This window comes from Callospermophilus lateralis, chromosome 1, assembly GCF_048772815.1.
Source record: "Callospermophilus lateralis isolate mCalLat2 chromosome 1, mCalLat2.hap1, whole genome shotgun sequence".
NCBI classification, from domain to species: Eukaryota; Metazoa; Chordata; class Mammalia; order Rodentia; family Sciuridae; genus Callospermophilus; species Callospermophilus lateralis.
Genome location: NC_135305.1, coordinates 181138188 through 181160671, shown reverse-complemented (window position 1 = coordinate 181160671; position 22484 = coordinate 181138188). Strand labels below are relative to the sequence as shown.

The following is a 22484-nucleotide window of genomic DNA, read 5'->3' as shown; positions in this document are numbered from 1 at the left end:
TTAACAATAACCGTACTAAAAGTGAAAAAAATTAAAACAGTAAGTTAAATAAAAGGCTAATAAAAATTGGAGGAAACAGCTCTGTGTTTTCTTTTAAACCCCGTATAACACCAAAGGTATGTTTGCCTAAAGAGTCATTTCAAGCAAAGATTATTAACAACTGAATAGTAGAATCAGCACTAAAAATTTCAATGATGTCCAACTCAAACATGCATAGGGAGAGTAAAGTTATTTTATTAAATCATGCACATCACGTGTGTTAGTGCAAATAGTTTAATCTGTACTCCAGAAATTCTATTGTACTTTATATCTTTACAAAATAGATTTCAAACAATTATTTACTTTAAAAAATGTAATTCTGAAGTTAAGCATTTCAGAACAATATTTGCAATAACCTATATACAAGAGGTACTGGGTACCACTGGCATATTAGCATTCTGTGGTGGAGTGGCTTCCTGCAACAGAAAATGATGAAAATGAACTATATGACAGTATTTTCTATAGTCGTTTGTGACTAATTCCTCCATAAATCTAGTGATCCTCCCAACAGCAATCCCAAATAGCTTAAAATATAACCTTTAAGTATAAACAATAACTGCCAAACATCACAAGGCAAATTATATCCTAAACTCCTATTTCAATATTTGGCTAGACCTGTGAATTCCCACAGAACCTTCAAGCCAATTCACTGATATTCCCTCCCAGTCTCTACTGACTGAAAATTTTAACTATGTGATACTTTAGGATATTCTATGACCTAAATAAACTTTATTGACATAACTATGGTGCTGCACAAAACCATAGCTAAAATTTGACTTCTGTGTTTTAAATTTATAAAATCAAGCAGTGTTTAGGTGCTTCACTGTGCATGGAACACTATCAATCTTGGGAATAGTGCTTCTAATTAACAGAAAGTTCCAATTAATAACAATAAAAAGAAAATAACCACTTGCGTACCCAACCAGGAAACCTGTTGTTAAGTTACAGCTCACCTTGAACATGAATTAGCTCTGAAACATCATAACCAAATTAAGTCAATAAAAGCTTATCTAAAGAGATATAATTCTTTCTTCAATGAAACATGCTTGGAGGAACAGATGATAGAAAAAAAATCATGCTTCCTAAAATGTTGTATATGAGAAAGTAACTTGGCTTGTAAAGAAAATATCTCTTTAAATACATGAGGTTTAATAAAATTACATTCCAATTGACTCAACAGTTTGGTTGACTGCAATGAAATTGTGTAATTACTATGTTTTGCTCCCAGAAATACTTCAGGTTGCTCAAGAAAATACACACTCTCATGGAAAGCTTTTCAAAGTTGATGTCCTCCACATCTTCAAGTCACATTAAGGCAGAACAAGCGTGCACTTACTCCCCAAATGATCACTAAAATGGAATATTTTCCAAATGTTTTTTTTTTCCCTTAAAAACAAAACAAAACAAAAAACCCACACAAAGAGTTGTCTCTAAGTCTTGTTCCCAATAGCTCAGTGGTTTTATAACAAGTAAAAATGGCGTAAATATGTAAAAAATATATATATATGTGCATATATTTCAAACTGATAGGCACTGAGCACACAGGGCCTCTCTTCCCATGTATGTATAGGTTGTTTGGTTTGGGTAGTTATCGAATCAGAAAAATGAATTATCTGGCCATCAGAATTCAGAGTAAAATACCCATAAATTTAATGGTATAAATAATTTGGTGTACCAAGAAGCCTACATTAGGCCACCATAATATTCAGAATCTCAACATACTTTTTAAAAATTACATGAAAAATTGCAAGCAAATTATTGCTTACAGTAGAATAAACTCACAATTTTATATTCTCTCTATAGACAGATACATTTTATATAATTTAAAGCAATGACCCTACAGTTGTATTCTTGCACTTCTGCTGTTTTAAGAGGTAAAAAAGAAGAAAATGGTTCTGTTTGTCCCCAGCATGAGTGTGATGCCAGCTTCTAGAGGGAGGACGGTGTACGGACTCAAGAAACGCTCTCATGGAGAAGCTCTGGCCAGACCTGGCACATACAGCACGATGGCTGTCACCGCAACCAGGGCAGCCAACATGGGCATCCAGGGCCAGGGTTTCTGTGTGGAAAGAAACCAAGAGTCAATATCACATTCTCCCCTTTCTTTTCATTCCTATTAACCCCTTGGTTCCACAGAGTCCTGAATACTTAACAGAATACTGGAAAAATTTTATCTTTGCATTTTAAGAATAAAGTATAAAAAGAAAGGAAAAGAAAAAAAGGAGAGAAGGAGTGCAAGTATAAGGAGAGCTATATAATAGCAGGGTCATTATTTGGAGGCCTAATACTTCCCAGAAAAGTCTTGGGCAGTTCTCAACTTTGTTATAGTTGACATATAATAGTGACTTCTAAAAATCCTTTGGGGTTGGCCTGCTTTATTTACTCTGGTACCCCAGATTCCAATATAACTGATGTACATATAACCGATGCCTGTAGTATGTTTCTTCCTAAAATATTTATTCTTTTATGAAAACAAGGCTCAGCTGTTAGGATAGTTATACAGTGCCTGGTGACTTAGGTGATAGAAAAAATGGTCTAGACTTTGATCCTCTAACTTAAAACCAACGAAGACAAAATCACATAGGTTCAAGATAGGGAAGTGCCATTATGGACACTGCCTATCTGATACTTCTGATAAAGACCTTGTCCAATGTAATAAAGTCATTAAAGTCATGTGATCCATGTCATATGTTCTACTAATATGCATGCCAGTTAGAGGCAAGTATGAATGGGCTATTTCCTGTTAACTTTCAGAAGGCTTTATAATGAAACTTGCTTTGATTGGTACCTTTATTGTTGCAAGAGTCTTGTTGAAGAAGTTGGTTTTCAAAGAAATATTCTGATTTGCAGATCAGGACTCAGAAAAAAAATATGGGATAGGGCTCAGATCCCTACAGGTAAATTGTATTTGGGTTTGAGATTGTGAGCCAATAGTTCATTATGCCAATTTCATTCTCTTTCATCTTCATAGCTAAAGTGCAAACAGGCAAAGGGTTGAAACAGAGAAACGCTATGCTATAAAAGGTAAAGGAGAAAGAAGAAGGGGGAGGAAAGCTGGCTGAAGACTTCAAAGATGCAAACTCTTCATTTCTCATTCAAATCTTATTAAACACATAATTGGGAAGGGGGTACTAATGTAGAAATTCACTGTTTACTCCAGTTTGCTAAAGATAAAGACTTAGTTAAAGGAAGCATATTAACAACTGGTTAGGTTGGAATTAACTCATGGTTAGCATTACTACAAAGGAAACAAGACAAAATGTTATGTGATTAGTTGATTGTTCATTCACTGGTATGACACAAACACATGGCATACTAAATGAAGGGTTTGCTTCAGGTAACAAAATATCAGTGTGGTTTTGCCATGCACTATATTACAAATATGGCACAAATAGGTGACGGGGACAAACAGACAAGGACTCAACAGTATTGCTTGTACCTTTCTCTACCACAATGGACCGAAACACCAAAACAGGAAAGCCAGGAATAGGCCGATGAATACGGCTGGGACGGGTTGTAATATGGAAGGCTAAAGAAGGGAAGGGATATTAAAATCATTTTATGCTATGAAAAAAATCAGATAAGATGATTTAGACCCCAGGAGGGTGGGAGGAAGGAAAGGAAGACTGAGGTAATAGAAATAAACCACTCAGGTTTTGCACTGATTCAAACATTTTAAAGACATCTAACACAATCCAGAATGATGGACTGTGGTGTGTATGTTGGCAAACTACCACTTTAATAAGAACATCTGGAAACAATGATCATTGTGGGTGTCCCTAACACTCAAATGAAATCTAGCACATTAACAAGTCAGAGCACTGACAACACTTCACCAAATGATGCTCTGTTTGACAGTATATTAATTTTGTTCTGTATCTGAAACCCATTACTCGATAATGCACTCCTTTTGCAAAAGCTAATGTTTATTTCATCCCTCTATCAAAGACCTTTTGCTTTTTTCCCAACCCTAACTCTAGTTAATGAGCTAATACTACTTTCAAGCTTAAAAATAAATGCCCTGTGATCATGTGTACTTCTTGAATCAGGCAAAAGATGTGTCACAATGTATGAGAAAACACTTGGCATATAACAGAAAGGCAACTGAGTCTCAGGGTTTTCAGTAGGTTTTCATACTAGAATATAATTGAATTTTTAAATGTAAAGAGATTACTTAGAACCATAAATTCAGTATGGCAAAAAAGGGAAATTCACCCCCAAGGTGGATTTTTTTTTTTTTAAACAACATAAATAGTAACAACATGGTTACTTTTGAAAAGATTCTAAATATATAGGGAGGTCCATTCTGATTACGTTAGATGTCTTCATAGGTTAATTTAGCAGGAAGTGGACTAAAATTTCATCATCAGAGGGATATGAATATAAAAAAAGAGTAGTAATTAAATCATTATGATCTGATTTTAGAATAATTCTATAATCTACATTTGAAAAAACAAATGCAATCCATTTTTGCTAGCAGAAAGCCTTCACATCCAATTTATCAATTTCTAAAAGGCTTCTATCAAAGCAACAATCCTTTACTGTTTAAATCTAACATATGCTTAAGCAAAGGACAGCTGGACACAACTCATGAGCATTCTGTGTACAACTGTGTAACTGGATAGCCATGCAACATCACTCTTGTACTTGTGCTGTAAGTTAAGCAAAGTGCCTTCCTCCATGGAAGCATGTGGCTCATGTCCACTACAGTGTCCAAGCCATGACAGAGTTTGAAATAAGTCAGAGCACAACCAACCACACTGAACATCCATCAATTAGGGCCCACAAAGGCAATGATCACCAAAACGTACAACATGACATTTATTTAGTATAACATCTTTATAAAGACCTTTCTAGGAAATAAAAAACAAATATTGTCAAACTCAATTCATATCAAAACATTCTCCTACCTCTGCCTGTCTGCTTTTCTCTCTCTCTCTTTCCCATATATATACTTTCTCTCTCTCAGCCCTACAGAATTTCACTGAATATTTCCTAATACTTACACTATGCCAAAGAGACACTGAGCTTTTAAAGAATGTGCCTTAGTGAGAACATTATTAGTATAAAATGAAAACCATCTCAAATTTCCCTTTTTTAATACAATCAAATGCTAAGGATCAATATGTAGTACTTTTTCTTAAATGGGTCCCTGATGTGGTACAGTGCTTCATCCCAGCAAGAAATAAATATGAACCAGATGATAGAACTTCAGTCTCATCTGAGAAAAGCTGAAAGTTCTTAGGTAAATTGTTTTATTGCAAACAAGGTTCTTCCTCCAGGCAGTCTTCAAGCTCTTATAGGGCATAAGTGAAAAGGGATAAATTCTTACTAAAAAATCCAACAGCACAATGATTCATCATAGAATGTCATAATGAAGAGCATATTTCATCTATACCCAAGGCCAATTAGTTTCTCAAATCAGCATAAAGTTCTATGAATATCAATTTCAAGTCTCTCACCTTCCTCTCAATTAAAGCTAAGCCAAGTTGGCAAAGACTTACATTATTTCCTTTCTCTCGGAGCAGCTTCAGGTTGTCTTTACATTGTTTGAGCTCATCTGTGATTGATTGTTTTTCCTGCTCAGTCATTTCAAACTTCAACTTCAGTTCTGAGAGTACAGTCTGTGTCTTTTCATACTAAAGGCAAAGAAAAAAGAGTGTGCAGACTTGACTTAAAATGGGTATGAAGTAATGGTTCTAGTCAGGCTTATATTCCAGATCCCATTTAGTCACCTTCAACATCAAAGTCAAGCCTTTTTGTTGTAAGAATTTTCTGGCCCTAGAGTTAAAAAAAAAAAAAAAAAAAAAAGTGAACAGAAGACATTATTTTGTCATCTGTTTCTAATACAAAAGGTCACTTTTTCCACCAAGTGAGTTATGGGAGAAAAGGGAAATTTCAAACTGAGCAAAAGAAAAGCAGGTAAAAAAAATATTCATTGCCTAGTTAAATGGCAATGTTAGGAAATCTGAGTTTATATTCTGGCAAGTAAGCAATGTCAGCCAAGCTATTTTAGTTTTGAATTAAAAAAACAAACAAACAAACAAACAAACAAAACAACTTCCAATAGATCTCCCTTTATCCAGGTATTAAAGTGTCCTGGCTAAGTGATTTTGTTTTTTTTGGCAAATGAAGCAAAAAAATGTACCTAAAGTTCCCCCCATCATGATCGGGAAACTTCTCCCCTTAAAATCTATCAACATTAATTAAAAATGATTTTAAAACAGGGCTGGACTGTGGCTCAGCGGTAGAGCGCTCGCCTAGCATGGGTGGGACCCAGGTTCGATTCTCAGCACCACATAAAAATAAAGTCATTGTGTTGTGTCCATCTACAAAAAAAGATATTCTCTCTCTCTTAAAAAAATGATTTTAACAACTTTGTTTCTGATAGAAATTTTTCTATAGAGTAAATGCCACTTTCTAGTTTGAACATGGTTCAAACGTTTATAATATAAATTTATATCCATATAAAATATGTAATACACAGCTATATATGACTGACTTTCAGATAAACTATCCCTAGAAAACAGGTGAGACCAATGTAATATAGTGTTGTTTGCCCCTACTTTAAATTTCCCTAGAAAGCTGGTCTTCTAAACTGTTTCCACTCTAGATATTGCATCTTACATACAAACTGGGCTCCCAAAGAGAAGACTGTTCTGTTGGGCATGCCTTTGCCTCTGTATCCACTGCCCCCTTTGCCATCTCTGAATGTTTCAGAAGGAAGACAGAAAGACAAGGACTACAAAATAAATACACAATGGGTATAGATTGTCAGAAAGGTTCCTCTTCCTGAAATATGGCTTATGAGGCTGAAGGGTTTATAGTTCCTCTCTACCTATGTCCTAAAATTCCTCAACAAAGGACACCTTTAGAATGGTGCTTCTGAAAAATTCAAATACCTCAGAGTGACTAGAACTCATCATTGTGTTCAATAAGCATAAAAATGTGTAATTTGTATTTGGGGTAAAAATGGAAATGCATAACTCACTTGAACCAAATGTATGAAAGATGAAAAAAAAATTATTATATAAAAAAAATGTGTAATTAAGAGAGATGGGAGGGAATAAGGGTCAGGGTCAACATGGACATTACCAGAAAGGTGTAAGAAAGACATGAAAGAATTCCCTTTGGGCTGGGGTTGTGGCTCAGTGATAGAGTACTTGTCTAGCATGTGTGAGGCACTGCGTTTGATCCTCAGCACTATATACAAAATAAATAAAATAAGGGTATTGTGGGCTGAGATTGTAGCTCAGTGGTGGAGTGCTTGCCTTGCATGTGTGGGGCATTGAGTTAGATTCTCAGCATCACATAAAAATAAATAAAGAGGGCTGGGGATGTGGCTCAGTGGTAGAGTGCTTGCCTCACACATGTGAGGCCCTGGGTTCGATTCACAGCACCACATAAAAATAAATAAATAAAAATAAAGATATTGTGTGCATCTACAACTAAAAAAAAAAAGAAAAAAGTTAAAAAAATAAAATAAATAAAGATATTGTGTCCATCTTCAACTAAAATATTCATATATAAAGAAATTCCCTTTTACTTTACAATGTTCCCAGAATAAACCTGAATAGTATGCCAGAGAATGAACTCAGGAGTAAAATTCACAGGCTTTATAACAGTTTTTCTTTCCAGTTGATGTGAAGGTCTATGGACTTCTTCCTGAAAGCAGAAAGGCTGCCAAGGCAGGCTGCCAAGGCAAAGTCAGTGAACCTAGACCAGTTTCTGTACCTTAGAATGTAATCAATTTTCAATGATCCATGAACTGATTCTTAACAGTGACTAATAAAGTATAAGTAAAAAGTGCTTTCTTGAATAAAATTTTCCCTTACTTTCCCTTTCCACCATTCTTGCATCCAGACTGCCCTTTACACCAAAGGATTTAATCATTTCTCCATTTCAGGAGTTGTGAAGCAGAACCACAGGAAGGCAGCTCAGAAAGATCTTCCTGCTCACCTCTAGCAGGGGTGTGGGTGGGGAGGACTGGCTTAAACAGCAGGATGGTGAAGCCAAACTCTCTCTCTCTCTCTCTCTCTCTCTCTCTCTCTCTCTCTCTTTTTTTTGTAAACAGTGCTGGGGATTGAACTCAGGGCCTCACACATGTCAGGCACATGCTATACCACTGAGCCTTACATCCCAGCCCTGACAAACTCAATAGAATAGACATGTGCTCAATGTTTTAGGAACTCTTAAATTACAGATGTTCCTATTAAATTAAAATACACAGATGCTTTCTAATATTAAATATATAGGTGATAGATCATTATTTTCTCTGAATACTGAAATTTAAAATTTATTTTTTTTCTACTTTCTTATAAGATATTCATTCATATGAAAACTGCCATATATAAAAATTTAATTAATGGAACACAACACCTTCTGCAGCAGTGGTTTCACACCTTGCTTGGATATCACTTTTTGCTCCATCTTGTTCTTAAACTTTTTTTGGGGGGGATGGTGATAGTGGGATTGAACCCAGAGGTACACTTTCATTGAGCTATCTCCCCTTATTTTGAGATAAAGTCTCAAAAAGTTGTACGGGCTGGCCTCAAACTTTGGGTCCTTCTGCCTCAGTCTCCCAAGCTGCTGGGATTATAGATGTGTATCATTGTGCCCAGTTTTGCTTTCTAACTTTGAGTTGAGAAATGAGCTCAGTCTTGATTAAGAGGGACATATTACATATTACACCAATACCTTTGGTTCTTCTTCATAAAAATAATCATATCTGGGCTTTGCTTAACTTGTAATAGTTTGGTGTTACAGTGAAGATACATAATCATGATACTATGCATATTAATATTAAGTATGATTTTGAGAGAAAGGAGAATAAAGGGAAAATGTTGAAAGGGAATAGATGTATATTAATAAAAGGTAATTAATTTGTAGTGGATTACACAGAGATAGAACCTCAGAAAAGAATATTTAGTTACAGACTAGTATCTAATACACTGAAATCCAGACAAACAGAAAGAGCAATTTCACAAGTACAAAGAATATGATGGCTACACATCATTTCACAATGGAAAACAGTGAACAAGAAAATAGGAAACATATTGACAAGCTCAGACATATTTTTAAATGTGCTGCATTTAATGCAATCCAAAGACTACCAACAGTTTAGACGCTGTGACAACATGCCACTGCCATTTGTGGAAACAATTAAAGCATTTTGCACTGATTGCTCAGTGACCCAAATCAGGCGAACAAATAATGCGACAAAATGGCTAAATGCATCCATAGTAACACACAACAGAACCACCTTCCAACCACAGCATTCTTCCCAGATTTTCAAAGAATTATGGCATATGGACTGGAAGGACACAAAGTGCTTACAGTATTAAATACTAGGAAATTTACTTTGGCACAAAATTTGTGTTCCAACCAAAAATTATAATTCTCCTAAAACACATATCCTTAGCAAGGTAAAGACAGACACATTACAAAATCAATATGCCTACATGAAAATAAATAAAGTTACAGTTTTTTTCTTTAGAAACAAACACAAAAACAGAGGAACAGTAACCATTTCAAAATTCAGGATACTACAAGGAAAGCAAAGCACACAGAAAAACTGCATTGATTAAACAGATCTTCAAAAAACAATTTTGGGAAATTTCATTATTAAAGACAAAAAGTTGTCTTCAACTTTTTTCTTATTTATAAAGCATCTTTCCTTTAAGTGAGTCTATAGCTGGGGTGGTCCCCGGATGAGCAGATAAGTTTTATCAGCCTTTTCTATTCCCTGGGTTGGCCAGAGACAATGCAGAGAGTGATCTGAGACCAGCAGGATTGATCACAGGTCTTACTGCCCTGTTGTCAACTTAAAGGAAAGGTACCTGTGTTGCTCAGGAAGAAGCTGGGTAGGATCTCTGTTCCAAAGATACTCCTCAGCTTTTTTAACATGATTTTTTAAAAACGTCACCCAAATCAAGGTTTTAAGCAAATGCCTTGAAAATTGAGTGTGCATAAGGGGAAGAAGGGGAAGGAGAAAGTAAAAAGTCAGAAAATGTGTTTGGCAGGCTGGGTATGAGGTAAATTAAGTAATTTTTTTTTAGGCTAGTTTCACTCAGATACAACCCCAGCATTATATAGTATGGCCCCAGCTTGCTTTCCAAAAGAATTCTAAGTTAAATATGATAATCTCTTTGCAAGATAAACAATGGATCAACTGGTAAAGAAAAAATCAAAATGTACTTTTATATATTTGTAATTTTAAGACCAAACCCTACTAATATATTCTCTATACACGGACCATGCTATACAGCTAGAAATCATCAAGCAGGGATGCTTCAAATATCAACTTTGTGACAAGTAATGGACTTCCATTTCCCTTTATTTCTAACTAGCATGGATATCTGATTTGCTTTTGGCTTTAAGTCCAACCATAATTGGGCTCATAATGTCTTTTCGCTTTACCTCTTTCTGTACATCCTTTGCTTGGTTTTCAGCCTTACTGAGAAGAGTTTTTAAATCAGCTGAATCCCGAAGATGCTGCTCTTTCAAGGATCCCACTTGGTTCTCAAGTTCTTTCCTAGTCATCTGAAGGATGCTGAGATCACTGGTAAGTTCTAAACTCTGCTTCTGAGAACTGCAACATAAATATCAACAGTTACTCACAGGTAGAAACTGGACACAGCAAGAAGTCCAAGTTCTTAAATATTTCACTAGGTGAGACAGGATTTCAGAGGAGGAAGGAAGTTTAAAAAACAGAATGAGACTTTTTCAATAAATAAAAAGCATTAAAACACCCTGAAAGCTAAAATCAAATAATATATAAAGGTTGAAATTTTAAAAATAGAAGCCAGGAGTGGTGGCTGAGACTATAATCCTAGTGATTTTGGAGGCTTCAGCAGGAGGAGCTCAAGTCTAAGGCCAGCCCCAGCAAGTGAGTGAGTCCTTTTTTCTTTTTTTAATTTTTTTTTTAATTTTGGTACTAGGAATTGAACTAACAGGTGCTTTATCACTCAGCCACATCCTTTACATCCCTAGTCCTTTGTATTTTAAGGCAGGGTCTTACTATTTGCTTAAGGCCTTGCTAAATTGCTGAAGCTGGCCTTGAACTTGTGATTCTCCTGCCTCAGATCCCTGAGCTACAGTGAGTACCTTTCTTAAAATAAAAAATGAGGGCTGGGGATGTGGCTTAAGCGGTAGTGCGCTCGCCTGGCATGCGTGCGGCCCGGGTTCGATCCTCAGCACCACATATAAAGATGTTGTGTCCCCCGAAAACTAAATGATAAATATTAAAAATTCTTAAAAAAAAAAAAATGAAAGGGCTGGGGATGTACCTCAGTGGTAGCCTGTGGGTTCAATCCCTAGCACTGCAAAACAAACAAATAGATAAATAAATAAATAAAACAGGAGGTTATTATATATTTTGCTTTATAAAATTATATTAATTGTATCATTAAAAGATTGAAGTAGGTCTTCCCTAGAAAAAGAATATATACGTTTCAACTACTTTCTTGTATGTTTAAGTACCTGGCAAATATTATGGGTGGAAGGAACTTAAAAGCTTGGTGTTACTATCAACTTATAAAGATAAACCTGCTCAAATGAGAAGTAACATCAAACTGGGAGAAATGCATGGGGTAAAGAACTAGGAAGCTGTATCTAGATCCTGGTTCTGTTACTATTTAACGGTGGGATGTTGAGCAAGTCAATTAATGGGTACATTTTATTCTTTGTTTATTTATTTATTTGCAGTGTTTGTGATCAAACCCAGTGAGACAAGTGCTCTACCACTGGGCCACATCCCTAGCAATACATTTTATTCTTTCTTTTTTAAAAATATTTTTTAGTTGTTGATGTTTCTTTCTTTATTTATTTATATGTGATGCTGAGAATCGAATCCAGTGCCTCAAACATGCTAGGCAAGTGCTCTGCCACTTAGCTACAACCCCAGCCCCACATTTTATTCTTTCAACAAACATTTCTTGTGCTTAGACCTGTGCCAGGTACTATGTTATACAGATACAAATAACAAAAGGGAAGTGTCAATGTCTTTCAATATCAAACAAGAGGGCTGAATTCAATAATTTATGAAGTTTAAACTATATAATTACTTTATAATTTGGTATAAAAATATTATTTACACATGAGGAAAATAGCTTGATATGCGTAAATAAAAATTCCTTGTTCAAGCCGGGCCTGGTGGCGCATACCCATTATCCCAGAGATTGAGGCAGGAGGATCATAATTCAAGGCCAGCCTGGGCAATTTTACTGAGATCCTATTTCAAAATTAAAAATAAGAGATCACATCAGTGGCACAGTGGTTCCTAGCATGTGTGAGGCCCTGGGTTAAATCTCTAGTACTGCAAACAAACAAACAACAAAAAGGTAAGGTTTTTAAGGTGACAGTATATGGTCTTTCAGAATGGATCATAAGAATCAGAATCAGATTTAATATTGTAACTGAGATATGATACAGTATAAACTCTATTCTGACTATATCAGATTATATGATAGACAGATTCTTAGGGGTGATTCTGATGATGTCAGGGCAATACAGCTAGGAACTCAATGGCATATAAGACCTTGTAGTGGCTCCTTTTCCTAGGATCCAGAAAAATAGATCATTGGTCATCTGAATAAACTTGCATAGAGTATATAAGATAGATTAATTCTGTTTCTTAAAATTTCTGATGCAGTTCTCTAAATTTATTTGGTAAGCCTCCCCAGAATTTAAGTAGTATTTAGAAGGTAGCCTTCTTTTATGGCATTTTTTTTTTCTTTTTTTTGAGCGAGGACGTAACTGGGGATTGAACCCATGGTTGTTTTACCACTGAGATACACCCACAGTTCTTTTTACTTTTTATTTTGAGAGAGGGTCTTGCTAGGTTGCTGAGGCTGGCCTCGAACCTCTTGCTGGCCTCGAACCTGCTTGCCTCAGCCTCCCAAACTGCTGGGATTACAGGCATGTATCACCATGCCTAACTGTTCCTTTTTTTTGAGCTGGGCTTCACTATGTTCCCCACAGTTTCAAACGTCTAGACTCAAGCAATCCTCTACCTCAGCCTCCTGAGTAGCTGGGACTACAGATATGTCATGATGCTTGAATGGGGCCTAGTATTTTTAGGCCATATAATCACAGAGAGTCTGCAGACTTGTTTTTCAACACTTTCTTTAAAATATCAATATTTCTAAAACAAGAATAATTAAAATAATCAACACTAATAATTAAACACTGTTATTTCTTGCTTGCTAGAATATCAACCTAACTGGATTTACCAAGTTCCTACTGTTTTCTAAACATGAAGAACTTTGATATCTGTGCATCATTTTACACACATTTTATACCAAATAATTTGTCCAAATGTGTTCTCTTACACACATACACACACAACCGCGTAAATATTTGTGTTTTGGGCCTTTATTATGTCTTATTCATATATATGTATATATGAATATAAATATAAATATTTGTGTTTTGGGCCTTTATTATGTCTTATTCATATATATATATATATGAATAAATATATATTTAATATGTAAATATTATATATAATATACAAAATAATATATTTTATACACACAACTGTGTGTGTATAAAATAGCTTTTTTTTTTTTTTTTGGTAGCAGGGATTGAACTCAGGGATTGAACTTGACCACTGAGCTATATCCCCAGCCCTATTTTGAGTTTTATTTAGAAACAGGGTCTCACTGAGTTGCTTAGCACCTTGCTTTTGCTGAGATTGGCTTTGAACTTGAGATCCTCCTGCCTCAGCCTCCTGAGCTGCTGGGATTACAGCCTTGTGCCACTGCACCTGGCTATGTCCTATTCATATTTTTGAAGAACTTTTATGAACTTTTATATGTTATAAACAAACATCTGTTTTATTCTTTGTTATTAATTATCTTCCCACATTCAAAAAGTAACACAAAAAGTATATGAAAAGATTAAGGAAGGGCTGGGGATGTGGCTCAGGCAGTAGCGTGCTCGCCTGGCATGCACACAGCCCTGGGTTTGATCCTCAGCACCACGTACAAATAAAGATGTTTGTTGTGCCGCCGAAAACTAAAAGAAAATATTAAAAAAAAAAAAAAAAAGATTAAGGAAAAGTTATAACACTAGAAGAGAAAATAAAAGTGCTTTATAGATACTTATATTGTAAATGCATGGCATTGTAAGGAGGAACTGCAGAGAAGAAATCAGTACCTCTTGTACCTTCAGTTAGTTAGTTCTTATTTATTTATTTACTTTGTCACTGGGTTACATCTCCAGTTCTTTTTATCTTATTTTTTTAAAAATTTTGAGACAGGGTCTTGCTATTTTGTTGAAGCTGGCCTTGAACTTGTGATTCTCTTGCCTCTGCCTCCCAAATTGTTGGGATTACAAATGTGTGCTGCCGAGTCCAGCAATTCTTAATGCTTTAAATGTATAATCAACATTACAATTGTTTTTATAAATAGGAAAAAAACCCCATTATTTTCTGATATAGCTAGTACTGTCATTATTTTCCTCTAAGGTTTGTTTTTTATTTTTGCTAAACTTAATGCTCTCTAGGAATGAAAACACAAAAGTTAATAAGAGAGTGATTTCCATTTTTGGGTGGTGGAGGAGGGAGCTGAAATTAATTAAGAGTGACTTCAAAAAGAAATATGTTAATTTTCATAATTCTGAATTAGAACACAAACATTGATTTAAAAATTAACATTAATTAATATGGACCACATTTTAAAGAAACCAATTTTGTATTTTATTTAAATATGGCAAATGTTGGTGGTAAAACAGGACTCCACTTAATTTGTTGATGTAAAGCCATTGCATTTATCAGTCTGCTTGCAAGGTACTGGATACTTGAAAGATTTAGTTGATTATAGGTCAAGTTCAATGACTAATTATAGACCTTTGTTGTTTGTTTGTTTTTTGGTGAGGAGAGGACATTTAATGAATCTGTATTCCATGCTACACCAAAAGGAAAGTACATGTAGGATGATGATGGTGGAAGAAAAATATGAAGAGGTATTTATTTATTAGCATAGTTACCCAGCTAAAACCCAAATAGAGTTTGGCTGAACATTTTGCTCCCAAAAGGTATTTAAGTATCAAAATTATATTTAATTTAGATAAAAATTTAAGACAAATTTTTAAAAAAATATTTTTTAGTTGTAGATGTACACAATATCTTTATTTTATTTACTTATTTATTTTTATGTGGTGCTGAAGATTAAACCGAAGGCCTCACACGTGTGAGGCAAGTGCTCTGCCACTGAGCTACAACCCCAGACCCTTAAGACAAATATTTTTAAGTTTAAATAGAGTTCTTGCATACTTGTGTAATTCTTTTTCTTGCCGCTGCAGTTCTGATGACAGCAAAACATTTTCCTTTTTTAGAGAATGGCACTCGGTTTCCAATACATTCCATTCCTTTCTCAACTTCTCTAGTTCACCTAAAATAGTCCCAAAACATATTATTAATACAGAAACATAACTTCTATTATTATTCAAAGGATAAAAGGAAATATTTTAGAGAACATACTCCTGCCCCCCAACTAAAGCATATAGAGTTTTTACATGGCTTTAAAAAAATTTTTTTTTTTAGATGTTGATGGACCTTTATTTTATTCATTTATTTATATGTGGTGCTAAGAAACAAACCCAGTACCTCACACATGCCAGGCAAGTGCTATCACCAAGCCACAACCCCAGCCCTACACAGCTATTTTTTTGATTCTTCTTACTTTGCATTTATACCTCAAGGAAGTTCCATCATCTTGAACATGAGTAATATTTTTTTTCTACTTCACTTTTGTAAAGACAATTTTGAATACTATATAATTTTTAAATGTATAGTACAGAATTGTAAAAATTGCAATTTATTGTATAACTTGTAGAATAAGATTATATTTATAGCCCATTATACTGCTTCATATAATTGATTGCTGTCAAAGAGAAAAACATGCTTGGTTATTCTGTTTAAGTTATAATGTTATCTTTGTCAGGAGTTAAGAGTTTATTTACTCACTTTGCAATCTTGTTGCTTCCACTCTCTGCTGGTCTTCGCACTGTTGACATCGAAGCTGAAAACTGTTCTGCAGACTTGTGATTTCTTTCTCATACTCAGATGCGGCTTTCCTCCACCGCTCAAGTTCAGCTCGAACCTTCTTAAGCTCATCTTGTAAAGAAATAATGTCAGTGTCCCGCTCAGAAGCAGCCTTTGCAGCTGCTTGATGAAGCAGCAAAATTTCATCTCGGGCACTAAGCAATTCATCTCTAGTGCTTGTGATTTCACCGTCTTTCTCTTCCCGGAGATTCTCAATATCAATGTGTAACCTCTGCAGCTGGCCTACAAAAGTATATTTATCTATTATTTTATTAGTTCACAGAAAATGATTTTATTAAGAATATCTTATTAAGAATAAAATAACCCAATAAAGAAATATTGTTACTGCACAGCCTACCTGTCAGAGCTGTTGCTGTTGAGTAAATTATATAAACAATCCACATTTGATGCAGAAAATGCCAAAATATAAGAGTGTGTGTGGGGGGATGATCTTTATTTCCCCCACACAGAGAAAATTAATTCTCACATTTTTGGTATTTTCCAGCTTATTCTTACATCTTTATATGCAATACAAAAACATTAAGGAGGGGTCATAATATATAATGTTTATATAACATATATATTATGTTTTATATCTCCAGCTGATGAAAATCTTTCAACAAAAATAGTTACTCTGTTATTTATTTAACTAATCCTTCATTTTAGGCTTTCAATTTTTAATCATTACATACAATCTTGCTCATAATGCAATCCTGATAATGTTCTTAGCATGAATCATGGAGGTGGAATTGCTTGGTCAAATGGTAAGCTTTAAACATTTGATGTTAATAAGATTCATTTTTCTGTTCAAATTTTCCTTAAATTAAAAATTCCTTAAAGAGGTCTTCTTTGATGACTTATCTAAAAATTAGCTATAATTCATTCTGTAGTCCTTTACTCTGCTTTATTTTCTTTCAAAGCTCTTATAGGATAACACATTACATATTTTTTGTTTACTGTTTATCTTTTGTACTAGAAGATATACCTCATGTGTACAAGGGCCTTTGTTTTGCTCACTGCTCTATCCCAAATATCTGGCAGTGTGAACAATAAAAAACTATTGGTTGAATTAATGAACTTACAGAATTAATGAATTTTATCTCTAACTGAAGAGGTGTGTTTCTAAAAGATCAGATCTCGTGCCCCGATGACCCAGCCTGGAAACAAACTGTATAAAGTCATATTTGGCTCAGAACCAGCATACTAGTCTTGGTTACTATAACAACAGGAAATTATGAATACAAAAAGTTCCAAAGGATAATAAAATAATTTAAGAGGACTTAGGGCTTGGGGAGAGGGAGGTTGCAACATAAACACTAAAGATGACAATAGACCTTTTAAGTTTGTAGGAAAGATTGAAGTAACAGGTTCAAAATCTTAAAAGGTACAATGGCAATAGATAAGTCTTGTTGATAAATTTTCAAAATATACAAGCTGGCACTAGAGGGCAGTCAATGATGCCTGGGCAATATAGCTTTAAGATAAATGCAGCACTGTCATGGAACTTTTATTGAAAATTGTTCATACACGCTATCTGATGGAAATATAGATGTAAATCAATTTATATGAGCTAAAGGATAAATGGCATTAAACTACAATAAGAATTAAAAGAGTTTTCAATTTTAAAACATATATACAACCTACCCTAGAAATTCTAATTTGACCATAATAAAATTCAAAAATTTAAATAACTCAAATGTCCTACTTCAAAAATAACAGGACTCAAAAAACTAGTTTTTCTATGGAGTATTTTTGGGTAAATATCAAACGGCTCACATGATGATTCCCCATCTTTTCTGAAGTTTTATTCCTTGTCTATTTAATTTCTTCTCACTTTACCTCTTCAGCTAAAGTTTTAAAATAATATTGGTTCCTTTTTGATAATGAAGGCAGATTAATTTTGCTTTAGGAATTTTACACTGGCACAAGAAAGGAAGATTTCTCCTGGGTTATCTCAGGATTATAGCTTTAAAGACCAGGGATTTCAGCTTGAAGTAGACATTTGGCAGGCAGGGGTCATTCTGGTGATTTCTTTAATGACCCTGTGATAACCCAGAGAGACAGCAAAATGGTATGTGTGAAGAGCAGCCATTACCAACAAAGGCAGTACAGAAACCATTGTTCTATTCCATGTTGTAATATAGGTGTGTTTTGAGCATTATTAGATAAAATGACACCAGCAATATAAAAGTGCAGAGGCACAAGTGTAGCTCAGACAAATTTCCTGTCCAAAGCTTTCTCCTTAGTGACTCATGGCATAAACCAGAAATTGTCAGTCTTATCCAATCCAAATCTTCACCCCTGCTCTTTCCACTCCAGGTGTCTAATAATGGATTACTGGAGAATCTTCCCTTATATCTTCTTTAAGGAAAAAAGCTCCAAGAGCCAAGTTCTGTCAGGTTCTAAAGAAGAACCAAAGCCATAACAAATGGGGACCCTCTGTACTTTTATTTTCTATTCCTTTTGAATACTAAAAACAAACAATAACAACTTTAAATAGCCTTGGGATGCTCCATACCTTGAAGAACTTGTATTTGTTTAGCAGACTCCTCAACTTGATTTCTATAGGCTTTTCTTTCTTCTTCCAAAAGAGCTAAAAGTAAAAACACAGTATATCTAATTTCATGAATTAAAGTATTCAGAATCGAGCAGCTGAAAAATGCCTAAGAAACTCTCCTAAAGCTTACTGAAACAAACAATAGTATTAATACTTAAGCAATAAGTATTATCAGTATTAGTAGTTAGACAGTTTAAAGATTTCAGGAACACAAAACAGTAGTAAATAATAAAGCTATTCAAATGAGTCTTTTTTTTTTTTTTTTTGGTTGTTTTTGGTGGTAGGCATCAAACCCAGGGACACTGCCACTGAGCTACATGCTACATCCCCTGTCCTTTTTATTATTTTTTAAATTTTGAGATAGGCTTTGCAGAGGCTGACCTTGAACTCACAATCCTCCTGCCTCCTCATCCTGGGTCAATGGGATTATAGGTATGGAGTAGTACAGTTTCTAGACATCCTACTACTAAGATAGTATCTGGTATTTTTTTAATATTTATTTTCTAGTTATAGGTGGGCACAATATCTTTATTTTATTATTTTTTAAAATTTTTATGTGGTGCTGAGGATCAAACCCAGTGCCTCATGCATGCTAGGACTCTACCACTGAGCCCCAGCCCCAGCCCAGTATCTGGTATTCTTCATAAGAAGCATTCTTCATTAACTGTTAATCATCCATTTTTAGCTTATATTTAAAAAATATATATTATATATATATTTTTTTAAAAAAATAGATATTTTTTTTAAAAGTCTTAAAATCCTCATGTTTACTGCCAAGCACATAGTAAGCACCGAACTAAACTGTTGCTTACAGCTAAATATAGCTTCATTGTAATTAAATATATTCGCCTGGACAGGCATGGCAGTACATGCATATGATCCCAATGATTTGGGAAGATGAGACAGGAGGATCCCAAGTTCAACACCAGCCTCAGCAACTTAGTGAGACACTGTCTCAAAAGATTAAAAAGGGCTGGGGATGTAGCTCAGTGATAAGTGTCCCTCTGGGTTTAATCCCCAGTAACCCCTGCTCTCCCGCTCATTCTCTCTCTCTCTCTCTCTCTCACACACACACACACACACACACTGCCTGGATATTAAAAAAGTTTCAAGTTAAAGGAACACTGCCAATTCTTTTGTTTTTCTTTTCTTTTTGTTTGATAGTTTTGAGGATCAAACCCAGGGCCACAAACATGCCATGCAAGTACTCTTCCATTGAGCTAGGTCACTATCTTTAAGATACCAATTTCTTTATGAAGCAGGGAATAATAATAAGAAGTTTCCAGTTTCTTCCTGGGATGTTAATTTTCTTCCTGATCAGGAAGACCATCTTAGAAAACATGAGAACTCCATAGGTCATTCACTTTCTCATTTCGAGATGCTCCATGATATTAATTAACTACAAAAAAGGTAATTACTGTGAATAAATACAAGCTCTAGGGAAACATCAGAGACTCTACTGGTTTGTGACACTGATAAGTGAGTTACTAGGAAAGAAAGTGGCCTGGATGTTAGACGATTCTATGCCATAATCTTGCTTGGTTCCTCTTATTTACTGAAGAATATACCAAAACATCAGAGGGAACATAAATTTCCCTTGTCTTTGTACTGAGTATCTAAAGTTACATGTAACTAAAACTTAGAAATTTATTTTATGTTTTCTCCTTTTGTTGCACAGGTTGAGCATCCCTCATCTGAAAATCTGAAATCTAAAATGCCCTGAAATCCAAAACTAGTGGACCTGGAACAAGGACCCACACTTCTGGACTCCAAGATTGGGGCCACCTAGCCATATTGAGCTGCCTCCTCACATCCCCTGACAAATCAAAGTAATCTTGATCTCACCTTGAAGTTCAAAGCATTTTTGTTTACTTGCTCTAGCTAGCTCCTGGGCTTCAATCAATTCCTTGCGAAGATGCTGAATTTCTTGTTTTGCCTCAATTTCTGACTGCGCACCCTGAAAGTCATCTGACAGAAACATGTTTAATTTAAAAGCAAGAGTTAGTATCACAACAATCTCTATCTTTTTTCATATTTAGACATGCATAGTTAAATAATAGCACAACTGAGTTAAATAAAACTTAGAAGCAAATTATAGTAAGCATAAAAAAATTATAGTAAGTATTTTAGTCATTTTACCCTGGAGAAAGAATACAAATACAGTTATATAAACAAACAAAATGATTATGCACACATATATTAGTAATTTATGGTAATGGAATTAAAAAATACATATATTAATATATATTAAGTGATATGTTTCACTCATGTACTGCTGATACAAGACTGGAATTCCATAAAATAGGCATAATGCCATTGACTGATTTAAAAACTTATGATAAGTCAGAAAAATTTCATTTGGAACTTAACTGGAAATAGAAATACAAAATAAACTTTTCTTCAAGAAGAAAAAAAGAAACAGAAACAAAGAAAAAGAAGAAAGGAAGAAAGGAGGGAAGGATAGAAAAAAGAAAAGAGTTTAGCATCATTATCTCAGTTACATAACAAAATAAAAACTGGGGCTGGGAGTTCTACTGAGCCTACTTCATCATCACCATTTCCCCAACTCTACACACATAACAGATCAATATATGTTGAACTATTAATGATATAAGTGGTTTTACTGAAATAAATTAAATCTAGCATTACATCTCAAATATGACACTTCCCCTAACCACTTTTCTCTCTGGTTTTGCTGCTCATCTTCCATTCTATTAAATCTTTCTGCTACTGATGGATAAACAAATCAGGCAAGCCATATTCTTCTACTGCATTCTATTTGAGAATGACTTTATTTTACAGGTACTTCAGCCATAAAAACTTTGGTCCTTCAAAATAGATCTGAGAATATTTTTTCACAATTAAATTACTGCAGGTCTCATAGGGCTGGGGTTATGGCACAGTGGTAGAGCACTCGCCTAGCATGTGTGAGGCCCTGAGTTTGATCCTGAGCACCACATAAAGATAAATAAATAAAGGTATTGTGTCCCTCTACAACTAAAGAAAATTTTTTAAAATTATAGTAGGTCTCAGATATTACTTATATGCATGTATTTTCATACTCATAGGTCACATTCTATTTTCCCTGTCAAAAATTTTGATTCTGGGTTCATTTATACTAGTCAATCTATCAATTTGTATTTCAAAAGCTCTTTTGGTCAGGGTGGGGAACACAAACAGAAATTATTTAGTGGCAGAGACACTGTCATACCAGCTACAAATTTTATTTGACAACTCTTTCCATACTGTCTGTTGAAGTCTGCAAGGTCCTGGTCTATGTCTCTGGATTTAGTCATCATGTAAGGCAGTGCCCTAATATTCAGGAGTATTTAAGAATCAAGTGTTGGGCTGGGGTTGTGGCTCAGTGGTAGACTGTTTGCCTGGCATGCATGAGGCACTGGGTTTGATCCTGGGAACCAGATAAAAATAAAATAAAGATATTGTGTCCACCTAAAACTAAAAAATAAATTTTAAAAAAGAAAAGAAACAAAAGAAAGTATCTTACTTTCAAGTGGTTTGACAAGAAAAACAAACAAACAAACAAACAAACAAATCCTACTGAAAACTGTTGAGTAAATATTTTCCTAGCTGTGTTAATTTCAACCTTTGCACTACAGATATTTTGGGTTGAATAATACTTTGCTGTGGTGGCTTCTCTGTGCATTGTAGGATATTTAGTAGTTTCCCTGGTCTCTACCCAGATGTCAGGAGACCTCCCTGAATCATAACAAATAAAAATGTCTTCAGATATTGCCAAATGTCCCCTCGTAGGTAAAGGTCCCAAGTCAAGGATTACTGCTCCAACTTGATAAACATTAAAAAAAAAAACAAAACAAAAAC

The 22484-nt window shown here is 34.8% G+C and overlaps 1 protein-coding gene across 19 annotated transcripts in view; it reads right to left on the bottom strand.

The window, feature by feature from the left end:
• Window positions 1-214: 214 nt before the first annotated feature.
• Slmap (sarcolemma associated protein) overlaps window positions 215-22484 on the bottom strand; it is a 159317-nt gene continuing 137047 nt past the window's right edge. For 12 of the 19 annotated variants that reach the window (XM_076839893.1, XM_076840261.1, XM_076840503.1 and 9 more), the window contains 8 exons: window positions 20490-20612; window positions 18606-18680; window positions 16010-16330; window positions 15317-15434; window positions 10459-10630; window positions 5544-5678; window positions 3479-3568; window positions 2011-2098 (listed from right to left, as the gene is read on the bottom strand). In XM_076839893.1, coding sequence (XP_076696008.1) covers window positions 3485-3568; window positions 5544-5678; window positions 10459-10630; window positions 15317-15434; window positions 16010-16330; window positions 18606-18680; window positions 20490-20612 — 1028 coding nt within the window. In that variant the 3' untranslated portion in view covers window positions 2011-2098; window positions 3479-3484. Of the gene's footprint in view, window positions 2099-3478; window positions 3569-5543; window positions 5679-10458; window positions 10631-15316; window positions 15435-16009; window positions 16331-18605; window positions 18681-20489; window positions 20613-22484 lie in introns of all 19 variants that reach the window. The other 7 variants (XM_076840661.1, XM_076840738.1, XM_076841023.1 and 4 more) reach the window with 2 other exon arrangements.